The sequence below is a fragment of the Trematomus bernacchii genome, unplaced genomic scaffold, assembly GCF_902827165.1.
Source record: "Trematomus bernacchii unplaced genomic scaffold, fTreBer1.1, whole genome shotgun sequence".
In the NCBI taxonomy this organism is placed as follows: Eukaryota; Metazoa; Chordata; class Actinopteri; order Perciformes; family Nototheniidae; genus Trematomus; species Trematomus bernacchii.
This window is the reverse complement of record NW_022987772.1, coordinates 1,951,437-1,968,638: the sequence shown is the minus strand read 5'-3', so window position 1 is coordinate 1,968,638 and position 17,202 is coordinate 1,951,437. Positions and strand designations below refer to the sequence as shown.

General features: G+C 40.1%; 1 protein-coding gene across 1 annotated transcript; it reads left to right on the top strand.

Moving 5' to 3' along the window:
* The first annotated feature begins 1,723 nt into the window (after positions 1-1,723).
* Positions 1,724-17,171, top strand: ap3s2 (adaptor related protein complex 3 subunit sigma 2). Its single transcript, XM_034148876.1, has 6 exons — positions 1,724-1,925; positions 2,677-2,768; positions 4,889-5,000; positions 7,220-7,291; positions 12,764-12,871; positions 15,944-17,171. The coding sequence occupies exons 1-6, from the start codon at positions 1,857-1,859 to the stop codon at positions 16,067-16,069; spliced, it is 579 nt and encodes a 192-aa protein (XP_034004767.1). The 5' UTR covers positions 1,724-1,856; the 3' UTR covers positions 16,070-17,171.
* The last annotated feature ends 31 nt before the right edge of the window (positions 17,172-17,202 follow it).

Here is a 17,202-nt window from a genome sequence, read left to right as displayed (position 1 = left end):
TAAAGGTGGGGTAGGTACGAATGGAGAAACCAGCTTGAGTGCGCTAGAATTTAAAAATACACAACCGGAAAAAATCTGCCCCTTCCTTCAGACTTCCTTACAGAGCCCCTCCTCCAACACACACGAACACGCACATGACCAATGAGGGCACGAGATGAGTTTGTGCACAGATGGAAGGCTGACAGGCAGGTAGGCCATCCAGTTATTTTAGCCGGCCCGGCTCAGATGATTGGTCGTGCTTTTTACAGCGCCACGGCTTCCACAGATGAAATTTGTTTATGTATTTATTGTCAAAGCATTTAATGTATTCATTGCTATCGGGATGTTAAGAGCATTCCATAGAATATAACAAAAAGTGTTTCTGAAGTGAATTACCTATTGGTTTGAAAAGCAGAAAGCAGCAGGTCTCCCTTGAAAAAGAGAGCAATGATCTCAATGGGATACACCTGGATAAATAAAGGTTTGAATTGAAATGAAATGAGAAAGTAGAACTTCTTTCAGCTGGGAATGCTTGCTAAGGTTTACCTCCCAATAAATACCTTTTAGACGGTTATACATGCCTTTGTTACGTCACGTTTGGATTACTGTAACTCCCAATTTGTTGGTCTGGACCAGTCATCAATTCACCCTTTACAGTTAGTAAGGGGGTGAAAAGTTAGGACGATTCTAAGGGCCCATGACTGACAGGGGCCCAAACAATTTTAGAACATTAAGAAAAAGATGTTTAAGTAACCAATGTGATTATCTTTTCATGGGGCCCAAAATCCCTGGCAGTTAGTACAAAATGCAGCTGCACTTTGGTCAACTGAGGTTTTTTTTTGATGTGCTATATAAACAAACTTGACTTGACAGAATAATGTTAAAACAAGGAATTGCACATACTTTGAAAAATAAAAAGAGTAGAAAAATAAACAAACATAACATTTAAATCAGAAACAGATGTCAAAGCTGGAGAGCAGAGTAGATTTGACTTAAGTGCAGAAGACGGGTTTTAAATACAAATCCTTTATTGTTGATTGATCCAGAATTCACAGAGCGAGGTAAACTAACCAAAACCCAAACTCTCTCTTTCTAAATAATCTTCACACATCAAGGAGCACCAGGTGAACACAATCAGCTAATTAACCAGGAGGGAACACAGAGACAGGTCTTAACATGACAAAATCAAACAGGGAAAACTCATACAGATCATAACAACAGGTGTATTGCCAAGTAGGTTAACACAGATGAAGAATATGTATTGGTGTTTCATCTCATAATAGAAAATAAAACAGAACTAAAAGTAAAATATATACAAGTTGAGCGTAACATAAACACTATGAAGGGCCTAATTACAACTAACACAATTTAAAAGTAGGATATTATTTACATTAAGTGTGCAAGGAATGGCGTATTAAATGAAATGTAAAATGTACAGTGTGGAGAAAGTTATAAGACCAGTTAACAGAAGAAGAAACTGTGGAGCGAGCTGTGAGTTATTTTCAAGCCAGAAGAAGTGAGTTGTTATACAGACACGATCCAACTCTGATGATGTTTACATCTGCAACACATAACCTGGATACTTAAAAACCTGATCATAAGCAGGGTATTAGCAGTAAGTTATTTATAGAACATATTTATTAGTAGTGCGCCTGTAAACTATCACGTAAACGCACTCAATGACCTGCTCGGAACCAAAGTGTTTGTTGGAGGTCGGATGCTGAATGTAGAGACGCAACCGGATGTAGCGATAAGCCTTCTGACAGCTGAGAGGACGGTTAGCACTTAGCATTCGAGCTAACGTGATTTAAACCTTCAAATCCCTTTATATTTTAAGGTTATTTCATATTTTAATTTGACAACACCAAAGAACAGACATGATTAAATCCATTTTGATATTTAACAACCACGGGAAGCCGCGGCTGATCAGGTTTTATCAGTATTTTGTAAGTATTTCCTGTTCAAAACATTAGCATTTCTCTGTTGTTGTTTTTATACTGTCATTTGGTTTATAGTGACTTTGGTTTTTGCTTTCAACACTTTGTGCATTAATGCTGACATGTATTTGTGATGTTATGTCTTTTAATATGTGTCATTAACCTACAAATAAATCAAATACATGTTGTTAGCTGTAACTTGGCCCTTCGTAGTGTTTATTTGTCAGAAAGTCAACAGATTTACATTTTTCACGGTCAATTTGTGTTTATTTACTTACTGTCTTTACTGTAATTTGGCTCATTATTGCTCTCCTCAGATTGTGCTTTAATGCCGACATGTCTTTGTGTTTTAATATAGATACAATTCAATGTTGTAGGGAAGTAAACAGCTAAGCTTTTACACTACTGGTAAAATAAAAACACATGTTACAAAAGAGGAAATATAACTAGTTTCCCCTTTTTACCAGTGGTGTTTAGTAACTAATACATCTACTCAAGCACTGTAATTAAGTACAATTTGTTCCTACTTGTACTTCACTTGAGTATTTCCATGTTAATACTTCTACTTAAAGATCGGAATACTTCCTCTTATCATCCTTGTGTTTTTTAAATGCATGATGTCCTTTTCTTAACTTTCCCTACTATATCAGCAAAGTGTTAAAAGTAAGAATCCCTCCCAACCTTATTGTGTGTCTGTAGAGGAAGTGTATTTACCGAACACAGACTACATTACTTTAGCTGACGAGTTGTTTTCTTGCAGGCGGAGGACATGCAGCAGCAGATCATCAGAGAGACTTTCCATCTGGTTTCTAAAAGAGACGACAACGTCTGCAACTTCTTGGAGGGAGGAAGGCGAGTATTGCTGTTTGCTGTGGGAAAATCTGATGTGCATAAGTCAATAACTAGCCATGTATTTATACTATAAGTACATCTTTAAAGATTATTTCATGTGTTTGTTGTTGTTGTTGATGCGCCTCTATCAGAAAAGCTGCTGCAACTGAACTTGTTGCTTTTTCCAAGGGTTTGTTTTAAGCAGGATTAAAGACAACATATTCACTGGATTTGAATGAAACTTGGTGGAAAAGTAAAGTTTGAAACAGATCAGAATGAGAGGGCAGACACACACATTCATTTTTTACTTTGTAAGCATTATAAAATAAGGCATTCGGCCATGGCGGAGCAATGTGCTCTACCAGTGCATTTCTAGTTTTTCTAATGCATAGACTGACTGTATGGATACAGCTGAACATGTGATCATATTTATATTTTTAGCGAGTTTAAAGTCCATGCAGACAGAGACTGAAAGGCAGACCTGTAACTAGTGTCATGTCAACTGACTGTGGATACAATAGTTCACTTTAACCACTAGAGGGAGGCAAACCCACAGAAGTAGAGCTCTGACTCACTTCTTCCATTGTATAATCCATTGGTTCCCAAACTTGTTGTGCCCAAGGCACACCAAAGGACAAGTAGAAAATCTCAAGGCACACCTATTGTGCGAAATAGCCCTTATAACACGTGTTATCACTCATATCATGTAAAATATCTGTAAATGTGCATAATTATTTACTAATGCCAAATAAAATGTGACAAAGACAACTATATTACTCATGAAATATTTATTAACGAAATATTTCAGAAATTAATTTGAAACTTTATCAAATTAGGCTTCATCAAAGCAGCAACACACTCATTTAAACCAGACAGGTCACAAAATAAAAAATTGTGGAGGATCAGGCTTTGGTGGTCGGCTCCCATCTCGGCGCACAGCTGGGAGAAGAGGCGAGATTTCAGGGGCCTTGATTTGATGTAATTCACCATCTGCACCTGATTCAGCACCTCAGTCAACTCCGGGGGCATGGTTTTGGCAACTAATGCCTCTCTATGCAAAATGCAGTGGTTTGTCACGATATGTGGGTTTTGTGCTCTCACCTTAGCAATAAATCCTTTCACTCTCCCCGTCATGCTTGCCGCACCATCTGTGCAAAGACTGACGCACTTATTCCAGGTCAGACTGTTCTCTTTTAAATAGTTATTAGTTACCCTGAATATTTCTTCTCCCGTAGTATGGCTTTCCATTTCTTTGCAAAAGAAAAACGTCTCTTTGTCAGCATCAACATATCTGACGTTTGCCAGAAGTTGGGCAGCCCCACTTATGTCAGTAGATTCGTCTATTTGTAGGGAACATCTGCCGCTCGCCTGCAGTGCCATAAGACAGGTAACTTTCATGATACTGTCTGCTGACAGTTATTTTCTTCTTTTCTTTCGGTGGTGGGTTGTCGGCAGTCTCTGCACTGGTGGTTGGTGGTTTGCTCCGCACAAGAAAGCGCTCCATTTCCCCTCTTGCGTGTTTCTCTGTTTTAATGTTGTCCTTCAGCCTTCGATGTGTCACGGTCGTATAATTCCCACCTGCAACTGCGTTAACAGCGAAATATGGGGTTCTGTGAGGATTTTTTTTTAAAGAATTGTTTTTTAGGTATAGAGTTTGCCTCTGTATTATGAAATGAGTGCATACAAAGTACTGATATAGTAAATTAAAAAATAATTATTTTTGTGTAGTTGTATATTGCAATAATAACGTATGGTTGTCACAAAATCCCACGGCACACCCGGACTTGCCTCACGGCACACCAGTGTGCCGCGGCACACCGTTTGGGAACCACTGGTATAATCAAATCATTAACAATTTTAAAGCATACAATTATTTGTTTGACCAAGTTTTATTCCTACTTTCAGGATTCCACATGCATCTAAATACACCTAAACTACTTTTGAGTGTAAAGTCCCATTTCTCTCCTCTTACAGTCTCTTGACTTCTTCCCCCACTGTGAATTAAATAGCTAATATTTTAAATATTCTTTTTACATTTAAGTTGAGTTTAATTCCTGCTGTATCAAATCCACGAGTGACGCAGCACAAATCCACACCTATACTTTCTTTAAGTCTAAAGTCTAATTTCTGTCCTCTTACAGTCTCATTGGCGGCTCCGACTACAAGCTGATCTACCGACACTACGCCACGCTCTACTTTGTGTTCTGCGTGGACTCGTCTGAGAGTGAGCTCGGCATCCTGGACCTGATCCAGGTCAGCATTATGTAATGCTTTATAGACACATTTAATGTGTGGTTTTTTAAGAAAAACCATTCAACACCTTCTGACAGACAGACAGACAGACACATACACACACACACGCACACGCACAGACAGACAGACAGACAGACAGACAGACAGACAGACAGACACACACACGCACAGACAGACAGACAGACAGACAGACATACACACACGCACACGCACAGACAGACAGACAGACAGACAGACACACACACACGCACACACACAGACAGACAGACAGACAGACATACACACACACGCAGACAGACAGACAGACAGACAGACAGACAGACAGACATACGCACAGACAGACAGACAGACAGACAGACAGACAGACAGACAGACAGACAGACAGACAGACAGACAGACAGACAGACAGACAGACAGAAACCTCTCTAAATATAAAATCAAACAAACTTAAAGGCGAAATAAACTACCAGTGTAATGTGTATTTGTCGATTGTATAAAATGTAGATAATGCTGGTTATCAAGGAAGTGAAACTTACTCTCTTCCTGGGTAAGGCGAATAATAAAGAAGATAATAACTTTGTTGTACCTCTGATAACACATAAAGACGTAATTAGTGCCCTAAAAAGTGAGTTTTGAGTGAGTCAAGCTGCTCACTTCTCCTAATCACCATCATCAGATATTTATCAGCTATTTATCAGCTCCCTTCTGCGTCATCGTCGATAAAGGAGAATTACTGCAGGATCCATAAAAGAGGAATGACTAAGTGGTTAAAGATTGAAATTCTAAAATTAGAAGCTGATGCTCGATGTCTATCTGAACATACTGCTCATTTTCACATTGACTAACACATGATACAAAAGCAGAAATACCTTCAATGAATAACCCGTAAAGATGTCATATTTACGGGTTATTCAGAATCTTTGATGACCTGCACCGTTTGATTTGATCCTCCTTCTTGGCGTCACCTTTAAAATTGTCAGTGATGATGGTTATCTTTTCAAAGCCAGCCACCATTTTATTTAAGTCTGCACCATCCACTGACTTCCTGTTTGTGACCATTTTTACTTATTCATTTGACTTTTAAGAATGGTCTTTATTAACAAATACCAGGAGGGGATCCAGCATTTGTCACGCCCTTAAATATAGTCACATTTTCAAGTCAAAGTGCGTCAAAGTCAGTCAAAGTGCGTCAAAGTCAGTCAAAGTCAGTTAAAGTCAGTCAAAGTCAGTCAGTCAGTCAAAGTCAGTCAAAGTCAGTCAGTCAGTCAAAGTCAGTCAAAGTCAGTCAAAGTCAGTCAAAGTCAGTCAAAGTCAGTCAAAGTCAAGTCAAAGTCAGTCAAAGTCAAGTCAAAGTCAGTCAAAGTCAGTCAAAGTCAGTCAAAGTCAGTCAAAGTCAGTCAAAGTCAGGTCAAAGTCAGTCAAAGTCAGTCAAGTGAGTATAATATTTTTTAAAGAATTTGTTTTGGGCCAGAGTGCCTTTATTCCAGAGAGGGTGTTACATTGAGAGATAGAGGGGAAGACATTGCCTGAAAACTTTGGCGGGCTCGGGTTTCGAACCCACCTACTAGCTACTGTAGTGACAACTCCTGTCATTGATTGCATCTCTGCGTGAATGATTAGATCATTTCACCTAAATTAAATCAAATGAAATTATGTTGATGGTTAAATTAGCTTCACATGTACTGAGTTCTGAACTTGCCATATGCATCTATAAAGGCCTTGGGGCTATGTTGTTTGATTTGAATTAAACACAATATATGCACTCCACTGCTGTTGTATATTAACCTTATCTGAAGCTCTTAATATGATTGCTCATATTTCAAGCCATCTTTTTCCCGGGCCCTTGCTTTGGATCATCAACCGGCCCCATTCCAAACTAATTGAATAGCCCTGGTGTACATAGTGCAAATGGGAGTGCAACATTGTCCATAGCAGCATAAAAGTGACTGTGACTGGTGCTGGACTCTTTTGTGTGGGTGTGTGTGTGTGTGTGTGGGGGGGGGGGGGTGTTAAAGTCCCAGTCCTGTGGGGCAGGGTGGAGAGGTGAGATAGAGGTGGGAGGGTTCAGCCTCCTGACAGCCTGGTGGAGGAAGCTGATGAAGCTTCAAGTACTAATATATAAAATATTTTGCTTTCTGATAACGTTTAAAGGTCAACTATAAAGGTGTTTTATTTTAAGAAATGAGATGTTTAACTGTCCCTAATGTTCTTCCCTGTAGGTGTTTGTGGAAACGCTGGATAAATGCTTTGAAAACGTCTGTGAACTGGACCTGATTTTCCACATGGACAAGGTGAGCGGGCAGCCAGTTTAATTCTTTGAGCATCTTTACGTTTTTCTTTCTGCACTTTGCTTCTGTAAGTGCCACGGAGTAACTTTGACTTAGACATCAACTCCTCTGGAGGGAACTCAGGGATTTTAGCCTCTGCAGACCATTTACATGCACTAAAACCCATATAGCACACTACAGCAAAGAGAAAACTCAAGAAAAGCGTAACACGGTTTCTTTAATAATATTGCACAAACACATTTCAATATTTTTGGGAGTAATTTTCTCATTTCACATCATATAAAACACCAGGAAATAAATGATCAAAACCAGCGTTTCCGCCAGGGGGGCGTCTTGTCGTCATTTGACGCTCTTATTCAGCTCGGAACGCCCTGAACTCGAGCTGAGGGCGTCCAAAAAAAATAATAATTCGAGAGAAGATCGAGTTTTTATCGCTTGAAATGACGAAAAGTAAAAAGGACAAGGACATCCCTCTGTTGGAGGGGCAAAGGAGTCTGGTGGGATTCTTTTCACCGCCAGCAAAGCGTGTTCCTGTGACGGAAAGTGTACTGCCGGCGAGCCTTGATGGGGGGTGCTAGTGGAGCACGCGTGTGAACTGCGAGCGCCTGAGCCTCGCAGCGGCGAAACTGAGGCTCCGTGGTAAACTGAAGAGCCGTTTAGGAGCCGAAAGAGCCGGCTCTTCTTAGTGAGCCGAGCCAAATGATCTGGCTCACTAAGAAGAGCCGGAATTCCCATCACTAATACGTAAAGAGATAGTATCTATAAGGGACGGCTCTATTCAAAATTCACGTGACACGATGTGACGTCACACCCCCCCCCCCCCCCCCCCCTCTCGGGGTGGACGCCCTCTCAGCCCTGGTCTGGCGGAAACACTGATCGAAACATAATCTCACTAGATAATACATATGCTGACAAACTGCATTACTTGTAGTAAATTGCACAATAATAATAATATTGTATCGTGAAAACCTCTTATCTTTAAGCCTTAGGGTAATCTGACATTTCAGTCTCAGTAAAACGTTGTCTCACGTGGGCCTTTTACCTGCAAGAGAGCAGCTCATTAAAAACTGTTGCATTTAACGGCAGGCAATAAAACTAAGCAATAAAAGTATTATAATAAAACGTTCACTGAGTAGCAGCTGCAGGGATTTCAGAAGGAGAGGTTATTTGAGGCCAGGAGGTCAATATCTACATGGTTACTATATTTCAATGAGTTTTATGCATTTACATTACACATCATTTATCTGATGCTTTTGTCCAAAGGGACTTACAATAAGTGCAAAAGGGAAGGTACGTTTATTTATATAGCACATTTTCAGACACAGAGGCAATTTAAAGTGCTTTACATCAACATAATAGGAAGACAAAAGAAAGGAACGCAATAAATAAACACAATGGAATAACAGGTTCATAAAAACCATGCATACAAGAGATACAGAATAGTTCAGAAACAACATTGTAAATACGGTTGGTGCTAAAACAAGTTAAAAGACTTCTGGGTAAGCAGCTGAAAAAAGTAATGTTTTTAGCCTCGACTTAAAAGAGCTCAGCGTTGGTGAAGACTTCAGGTTTTCTGGGAAGTTTGTTCCATTTGTGGGGTGCATAGGAAGCTTCGGCGTGTTTGGTTCTGAGCGAAAAACATAAAGATCAAACTCCGAACAACGAGGAAAGTGCAGATATATTCACTTCAAGCAAGATCATACCATAGTTAGTGCTGGTGAAGAAGTCATGTGACCACCTGGGTTTGGGAAAAGACAGAATCAGCTGTGTGTCGTCTGCTTAGCTGTGATAGGAGAAGCCATGTGAGCGAATGAGAGTTTGTGTACAGAGGGAAGAGAAGGGTACCGAGGACAGAGCCCTGTGGGACCCCAGTGAAGAGATGACGAGAATCGGACACTCTCTAGTCTAAATGACCCTGTAGCTGCGATCATGCACCTAAAGTAAATTGGTTTGCCACAATGTTACTGCATCTGTGGGAAAGTGCAAGCCTTTGCACTCCCAGTCTGTTATTCCCATTAAAAGAGTTGCAACTCACCTCATGTTTACTCCATTATAAGCTGTGTGTGCCAACTCTGAAACGGCACTTTGTCATAGTTTGTTTTGTTATGTTCAATAAAAGGCTCAGAGGAGTTAGGATTGAGCTGTAGAGTGACATGACACTGTGTGTGTGTGTGTGTGTGTGTGTGTGTGTGTGTGTGTGTGTGTGTGTGTGTGTGTGTGTGTGTGTGTGTGTGTGTGTGTGTGTGTGTGTGTGTGTGTGTGTGTGTGTGTGTGTGTGTGTGTGTGTGTGTGTGTGTGTGTGTGTGTGTGTGTGTGTGTGTGTGTGTGTGTGTGTGTGTGTGTGTGTGTGTGTGTGTGTGTGTGTGTGTGTGTGTGTGTGTGTGTGTGTGTGTGTGTGTGTGTGTGTGTGTGTGTGTGTGTGTGTGTGTGTGTGTGTGTGTGTGTGTGTGTGTTCCCAATATCCCGATGCTTTTCAGGAACAGCTGTAAGTGATCCAGCTTCTTCTAGGCCGTAAGTCCAGTATTTATAGTAATGCTATTTATCAAAGTAGCCCCCGGACATAAAACAGTAAATCAGGGAGAAGTGATTCTGCAGCTCTGAGATTTCTCGCCTGCTTGTAGTTGTAAAAAATTGGGTTTTTTTTGGAAGAAATTAGTGAAAAACACATCTTGAGTAAAAAAGTCCAGATGATGGATTTTAAAGAGTGAAGGCTGCTTCTTTTGAAAAAGGAAGCTCTGGGTTGTTCGAACTACAACAAGTGCAAAGTGCTGCAGGAGACTAATCACACACATGTACGGCCATCTTGATTGAATTTTCCCAGCAGGAAATTGATGTCATGTGGCGCGGTGGGGTTTGGCCTGAGGAATGTTCCCCAGAGGAGAGAAAAAGCTCTCCTCGCTGTACAACTCATCGTTAAATGTATACAATATGTACACCAGTGCAAGGTTTAACTGGTTTAATAATACCTGTCTGTGGTGGATATATGCAGATTCATAAATAACTTTAACGCTGCTTTAAATCCCCTTTTTACGGAGTCTGATATAGAAACTGATGGAATATAGGTTTATGGAATACGATACGTTAGGGATTTTAAAAGCTTTTTCATGCACAGTTTTTTCCAGTTTATCCTACTACAGTAAGCTTCAGAGTCGTTTTGCCATCATCCTGCCCAAAGGAATCCCCCAAATCTCAATTTGAAAGTCAAATTGAAACTGTTTATGTTCCAGAGAGAGGACTGAACTCTCCAGGTGTTACCTCGCTCATGTTTTCTGTATCATTTTGTGTAAAGAAACACAAACGAGCAGAGTTGCAGGATTGGAAATAATCCAACTTTAAAAGCTTTACAGAGGCCCTTTTCCCTCTCCTGTAGTGTGTTATAAAAGTTTTAGTGCATGTAAACGGTCTGCAAAGGCTAAAATCCCTGGTTTCCCTCCACTGAATACTGATATACACCTGAACATCAGCAGGAGAGGACTCTTTAAAGTAGAGACACTACATACTGATATACACCTGAACATCAGCAGGAGAGGACTCTTTAAAGTAGAGACACTACATACTGATATATACGTGAACATCAGCAGGAGAGGACTCTTTAAAGTAGAGACACTACATACTGATATACACCTGAACATCAGCAGGAGAGGACTCTTTGAAGTAGAGACACTACATACTGATATACACCTGAACATCAGCAGGAGAGGACTCTTTAAAGTAGAGACACTACATACTGATATACACCTGAACATCAGCAGGAGAGGACTCTTTGAAGTAGAGACACTACATACTGATATACACCTGAACATCAGCAGGAGAGGACTCTTTGAAGTAGAGACACTACATACTGATATACACCTGAACATCAGCAGGAGAGGACTCTTTAAAGTAGAGACACTACATACTGATATACACCTGAACATCAGCAGGAGAGGACTCTTTGAAGTAGAGACACTACATACTGATATACACCTGAACATCAGCAGGAGAGGACTCTTTAAAGTAGAGACACTACATACTGATATACACCTGAACATCAGCAGGAGAGGACTCTTTAAAGTAGAGACACTACATACTGATATACACCTGAACATCAGCAGGAGAGGACTCTTTGAAGTAGAGACACTACATACTGATATACACCTGAACATCAGCAGGAGAGGACTCTTTGAAGTAGAGACACTACATACTGATATACACCTGAACATCAGCAGGAGAGGACTCTTTAAAGTAGAGACACTACATACTGATATACACCTGAACATCAGCAGGAGAGGACTCTTTAAAGTAGAGACACTACATACTGATATACACCTGAACATCAGCAGGAGAGGACTCTTTAAAGTAGAGACACTACATACTGATATACACCTGAACATCAGCAGGAGAGGACTCTTTAAAGTAGAGACACTACATACTGATATACACCTGAACATCATCAGGAGAGGACTCTTTAAAAGTAGAGACACTACATACTGATATACACCTGAACATCAGCAGGAGAGGACTCTTTAAAGTAGAGACACTACATACTGATATACACCTGAACATCAGCAGGAGAGGACTCTTTAAAGTAGAGACACTACATACTGATATACACCTGAACATCAGCAGGAGAGGACTCTTTAAAGTAGAGACACTACATACTGATATACACCTGAACATCAGCAGGAGAGGACTCTTTAAAGTAGAGACACTACATACTGATATACACCTGAACATCAGCAGGAGAGGACTCTTTGAAGTAGAGACACTACATACTGATATACACCTGAACATCAGCAGGAGAGGACTCTTTAAAGTGGACCTATCATGCTATATTTGAATAATATAGTGTAGGACCATACCTATATAAGGCATATTTATACTTTTTTTTTTCTTCAAAATACCAAACAGATCATGCATTTTAGCCATGCCTCATTTTGCTCAATTTGAAATGTTAGCTCTGCTCTGCAAGGGCAGATTCTGTGAGAACAGCACCACCTACAGGCCTGGCATATGTACTACAGCGTCTCCAGCGCTTTCGAACGGCAATGGCCGTGGCTGTCTCCTCCTGATTGGTGGAGTTGGCCCAATAGCCGTAGCGCCACCGTCCTGACGTCAGGACAGTGTTCAAATCTGGATCAGTTTTTATCAGATCCGTTGCAGCCCCTTTTTTAGAGATTTGGGTATGGAGGAAAATAGAGAGGGTTGTGTTTTCTGACACTTGGTGAGTTCCCTGGAACACCGGGGACACATATTCATGTATAAAAGACGCACAAAAGTGCATTTTGCATGATAGGTCCCCTTTAAAGTAGAGACTCTTTAAACACTTGCATCTCGCTGTCATTTGGAGCAGCAATATGTAAACTACTTTGCACTATTTCATTTATATATCATGTTTATTGTTTCTTTAGTAGCAGTGTACTGGACCTGTTTTTACGACTGTAGTGATGTTTACAGGTGTATTAACTACCTGCTGTTTCTCCTGTGTGTGTGCAGGTGCATTACATCCTGCAGGAGGTGGTGATGGGAGGAATGGTTCTGGAGACCAACATGAACGACATCGTAGCTCAGGTGGAGCTGCAGAACCGCATGGAGAAGTCAGAGGTCAGTGTGTTGGACACATTGAGGACACACACTTCACAGACATAAAAAACATTTGCACATCACTTAAAAGCAGAGATGGCTAAAGAACACACATCCTTTACTCAAGTAGAAGTACAGATAACAATAATGTCATTGTTAGCTAATGAATGTTTCCATGCTGAACAACGGCAACATGACAACATTTTCATTGGTCCCTCTTCTTTAGAGAAGACCAGGAAATGATGGATACACGGATCGTGTTCAAATCAATAGGCACGCAATGACTCTAAATAATAATGATCACGCCACCAAACACACATTCAAACTAAAGGAACCAGTCTGTTTGGAAAATGTAAGAAGTAGAAAGTTCAGGTATTTGTGTTCAACATGTAAGAAGTAGAAAGTACAGGTATTTGGGTTCAACATGTAAGAAGTAGAAAGTACAGGTATTTGTGTTCAACATGTAAGAAGTAGAAAGTACAGGTATTTGGGTTCAACATGTAAGAAGTAGAAAGTACAGGTATTTGTGTTCAACATGTAAGAAGTAGAAAGTACAGGTATTTGAGTTCAACATGTAAGAAGTAGAAAGTACAGGTATTTGTGTTCAACATGTAAGAAGTAGAAAGTACAGGTATTTGAGTTCAAAATGTAAGAAGTAGAAAGTTCAGGTATTTGGGTTCAACATGTAAGAAGTAGAAAGTACAGGTATTTGAGTTCAACATGTAAGAAGTAGAAAGTACAGGTATTTGTGTTCAACATGTAAGAAGTAGAAAGTACAGGTATTTGTGTTCAACATGTAAGAAGTAGAAAGTACAGGTATTTGGGTTCAACATGTAAGAAATAAAAGTAAAAAGTTGTCAGAAAAATATGTAGTGGAGTAAAGTACTGATACCAGAAAAATGTAAGTACATTAACAAAGTATTTGTACTCCACTACTTCCCACCTCTGGTCTTCAGTTACACACACTTCCACAGACATAACAAACATTTGCACATCAGTTAAAAGATAATGCAAATCTTACCCAGGCGAGATGTTCAACGTCCAGATAATCCTCTGTGCTCGTTTTTATTTAAATATTACAATACATAAAGAACAATGGACTCCCCTGTGGCTTTTCCTCGGTTTTCCCCGATTAAAAACACATGTGCGCTCATACAAAAACCACCTGTCTCCAATATACAAGAATCACCAGGTGCCCAAATCCCCTAAAACCCCCTTCAAAATAAAAGCATAGAGAACCACTTCCACTAAAACAATTACAAACATGATTGATTTGATAAAAACAGAAACAGCTAGAAAATAAATATTTAATTACTAAATGACAGGACTCTTTAAAGTAGAGACACTACACACTGATATACACCTGAACATCAGCAGGAGAGGACTCTTTAAAGTAGAGACACTACACACTGATATACACCTGAACATCAGCAGGAGAGGACTCTTTAAAGTAGAGACACTACATACTGATATACACCTGAACATCAGCAGGAGAGGACTCTTTAAAGTAGAGACACTACACACTGATATACACCTGAACATCAGCAGGAGAGGACTCTTTAAAGTAGAGACACTACATACTGATATACACCTGAACATCAGCAGGAGAGGACTCTTTAAAGTAGAGACACTACATACTGATATACACCTGAACATCAGCAGGACAGGACTCTTTAAAGTAGAGACACTACATACTGATATACACCTGAACATCAGCAGGAGAGGACTCTTTAAAGTAGAGACACTACATACTGATATACACCTGAACATCAGCAGGAGAGGACTCTTTAAAGTAGAGACACTACACACTGATATACACCTGAACATCAGCAGGAGAGGACTCTTTAAAGTAGAGACACTACATACTGATATACACCTGAACATCAGCAGGAGAGGACTCTTTAAAGTAGAGACACTACATACTGATATACACCTGAACATCAGCAGGAGAGGACTCTTTAAAGGAAACCTATCATGCTATATTTAAATGATATATTGTAGGGCCATACCTATATAAGGTATATTTATACGTTTCTGTTTTCAAAATACCAAACAGATCATGCATTTTAGCCATGCCTCATTTCGCTCTATGTGCTGTTTGCTGTCTACGGGTCTGATTCTGCTGACCACGCCCCCCTGCAGGAGAGGGGAGACGTGCTCTGATCAGCTGCTGGGCTGTCAGAAGAGGGGGAGAAAAAGAGATCTCCGTCCTCCGTGTTTTATTATATAGAGTCGTTATTCATTTGTTTTAAAGCTCAATAAATAACAAAGAAGACCTTTGACCGGCACTTTTCTAATTTTGTCCGGAAGATTTAAACTTTAACGGACATCTTGACCGGCGAAAGTAACTGAAACTGAAACTCTGCCACACGGTCCCCTCGTTCCTTGGAAGAGGCGGAGAGGTGGGTGTTTGTCATCTGCTGGTGGACTAACCGGAGAGAATTACAGTACTTGCCTCGACGGGGAGGGATTGCATTGAATTAAAGCAGCGGGAGCAAACGCTTGCCTCGGGGAGGGAGAAAAAAAGCCACAGCGGAGAATAAACAGAAGGGTAACCATGGTAACCGAGTCTTCTTCGCTGCTTTTGTGGCAGACTACAGCGCCACTTATAGGCCTGGCATATGTACTACAGCGTCTCCAGCGCTTTCGAACGGCAATGGCCGTGGCTGTCTCCTCCTGATTGGTGGAGTTGGCCCAATAGCCGTAGCGCCACCGTCCTGACGTCAGGACAGTGTTCAAATCTGGATCAGTTTTTATCAGATCCGTTGCAGCCCCTTTTTTAGAGATTTGGGTATGGAGGAAAATAGAGAGGGTTGTGTTTTCTGACACTTGGTGAGTTCCCTGGAACACCGGGGACACATACTCATGTATAAAAGACGTACAAAAGTGCATTTTGCATGATAGGTCCCCTTTAAAGTAGACGCAAATCCCCTAAAACCACCTTCAAAATAAAAGCATAGAGAACCAGTTTCACTAAAATAATTACAGTAAATAATGATTGATTTGATAAAAACAAAAACAGCTAGAAAATAAATGTTTAATTATTAATAACATAATTATTAATAATTTTTTTTGTGTGTTTTTTTTCGACAGGGAGGGTTATCGGCGGCCCCCGCTCGCGCCGTCTCTGCCGTGAAGAACATGAATCTGCCCGAAATGCCCCGAAACATCAACATCGGAGACATCAACATCAAAGTGCCGAGCCTCTCCCCGTTCTGAGAGGACTTCCTGCCGGGCTCTGATGCTCCTCCGCCCATTTCTGCTGTAAACACTAAGAGAAAACCTGTTTTATATATTCGTGTATTATAAAAACCAGGGCAGCTTAATCCTGTCCCGCTCGTTCCTCACGCAGAGTTCGTTTGTATGAAACAAATGACTCCTGTTGAAGGATTTGCACAATAATGTAAAGTTTGATTCTTTAAAGCGTCATTAATGTTCATATTTATGTATTTGTTGGTAACACTTTAGATTAAGGTATTCACCATCAACTAGTTATCATATTAGAGCCACACTTCTAGCTTATTAATGAACATATTAAGTTATTTTGACACAATTAACACTTGTAGTTTCATGTCTTGTTACATGTTCTTGTTGAATAGATCATATTTGTTAGGTGTTATTAAGGGAGAATTACTATTCTTGTGGTACTACTGCCTTATTAGGCCCATATTGAGCATATTAAAACCCAATCTCATGTACATCAACGTCCTTACTTGCAATAAATAAGCACTATTTAGAGGGTTATTGAGGAAAAACTCTCAACTAATGGCTTATTACTTGTAGAATACGGTCACTAAGTGTTTTATAATGGCTAATAAAGAGCCAATGTACTGCTAATATGCATGTTAATTAACAACTAGTTGATGGTTAATTTGTGTACCTTAATATAAAGTGTTACCATGTATTTCTTTCTGTTGTTTCTCCTCCTCTCTGCACAATCTCAAACATGCATCAGCGTCCAAGGTTTCAAAACTTGTTTGGACTCGGCACAGTTCCCTGTAATCCAATCTTTTGGCTTTTGTATCAGGTTATTATTTCTCACATACAGTAGACACAATTAATCTTCCCCTTGCTGTAATATATACGGCGTCTCAGACTTCTCTGTGCTTTGTGAATGTGTTATTAATCTCCCGGGTGCAGGCTGTGCTCAGAAAATGCATTTTAAGTTGAAGCCAGGTTCAATGTGCCGCGATAAGATCTGTCCAACATCTGTTACGTGTTTGTATAAAGTGTCTTATTGTTGGTATTTAGTGGTTGAAACTAGCCATTGTAAAGACATTCCTTGCTACAGTAAAATATTAAAATGAAAACTAAATCCATGCGTCTGTTTATCTTCTTCCTCTTTTTAACGT

Excerpts from the sequence above, each read along its gene's own strand:
- ap3s2 (XM_034148876.1), top strand. The coding sequence starts at position 1,857 with ATGATTAAATCCATTTTGATATTTAACAACCACGGGAAGCCGCGGCTG. Across the intron at positions 1,926-2,676 it reads TCAGGTTTTATCAGTATTTT|GCGGAGGACATGCAGCAGCA; the intron begins GTAAGTATTTCC and ends GTTTTCTTGCAG. Across the intron at positions 12,872-15,943 it reads ACCGCATGGAGAAGTCAGAG|GGAGGGTTATCGGCGGCCCC; the intron begins GTCAGTGTGTTG and ends TTTTTTCGACAG.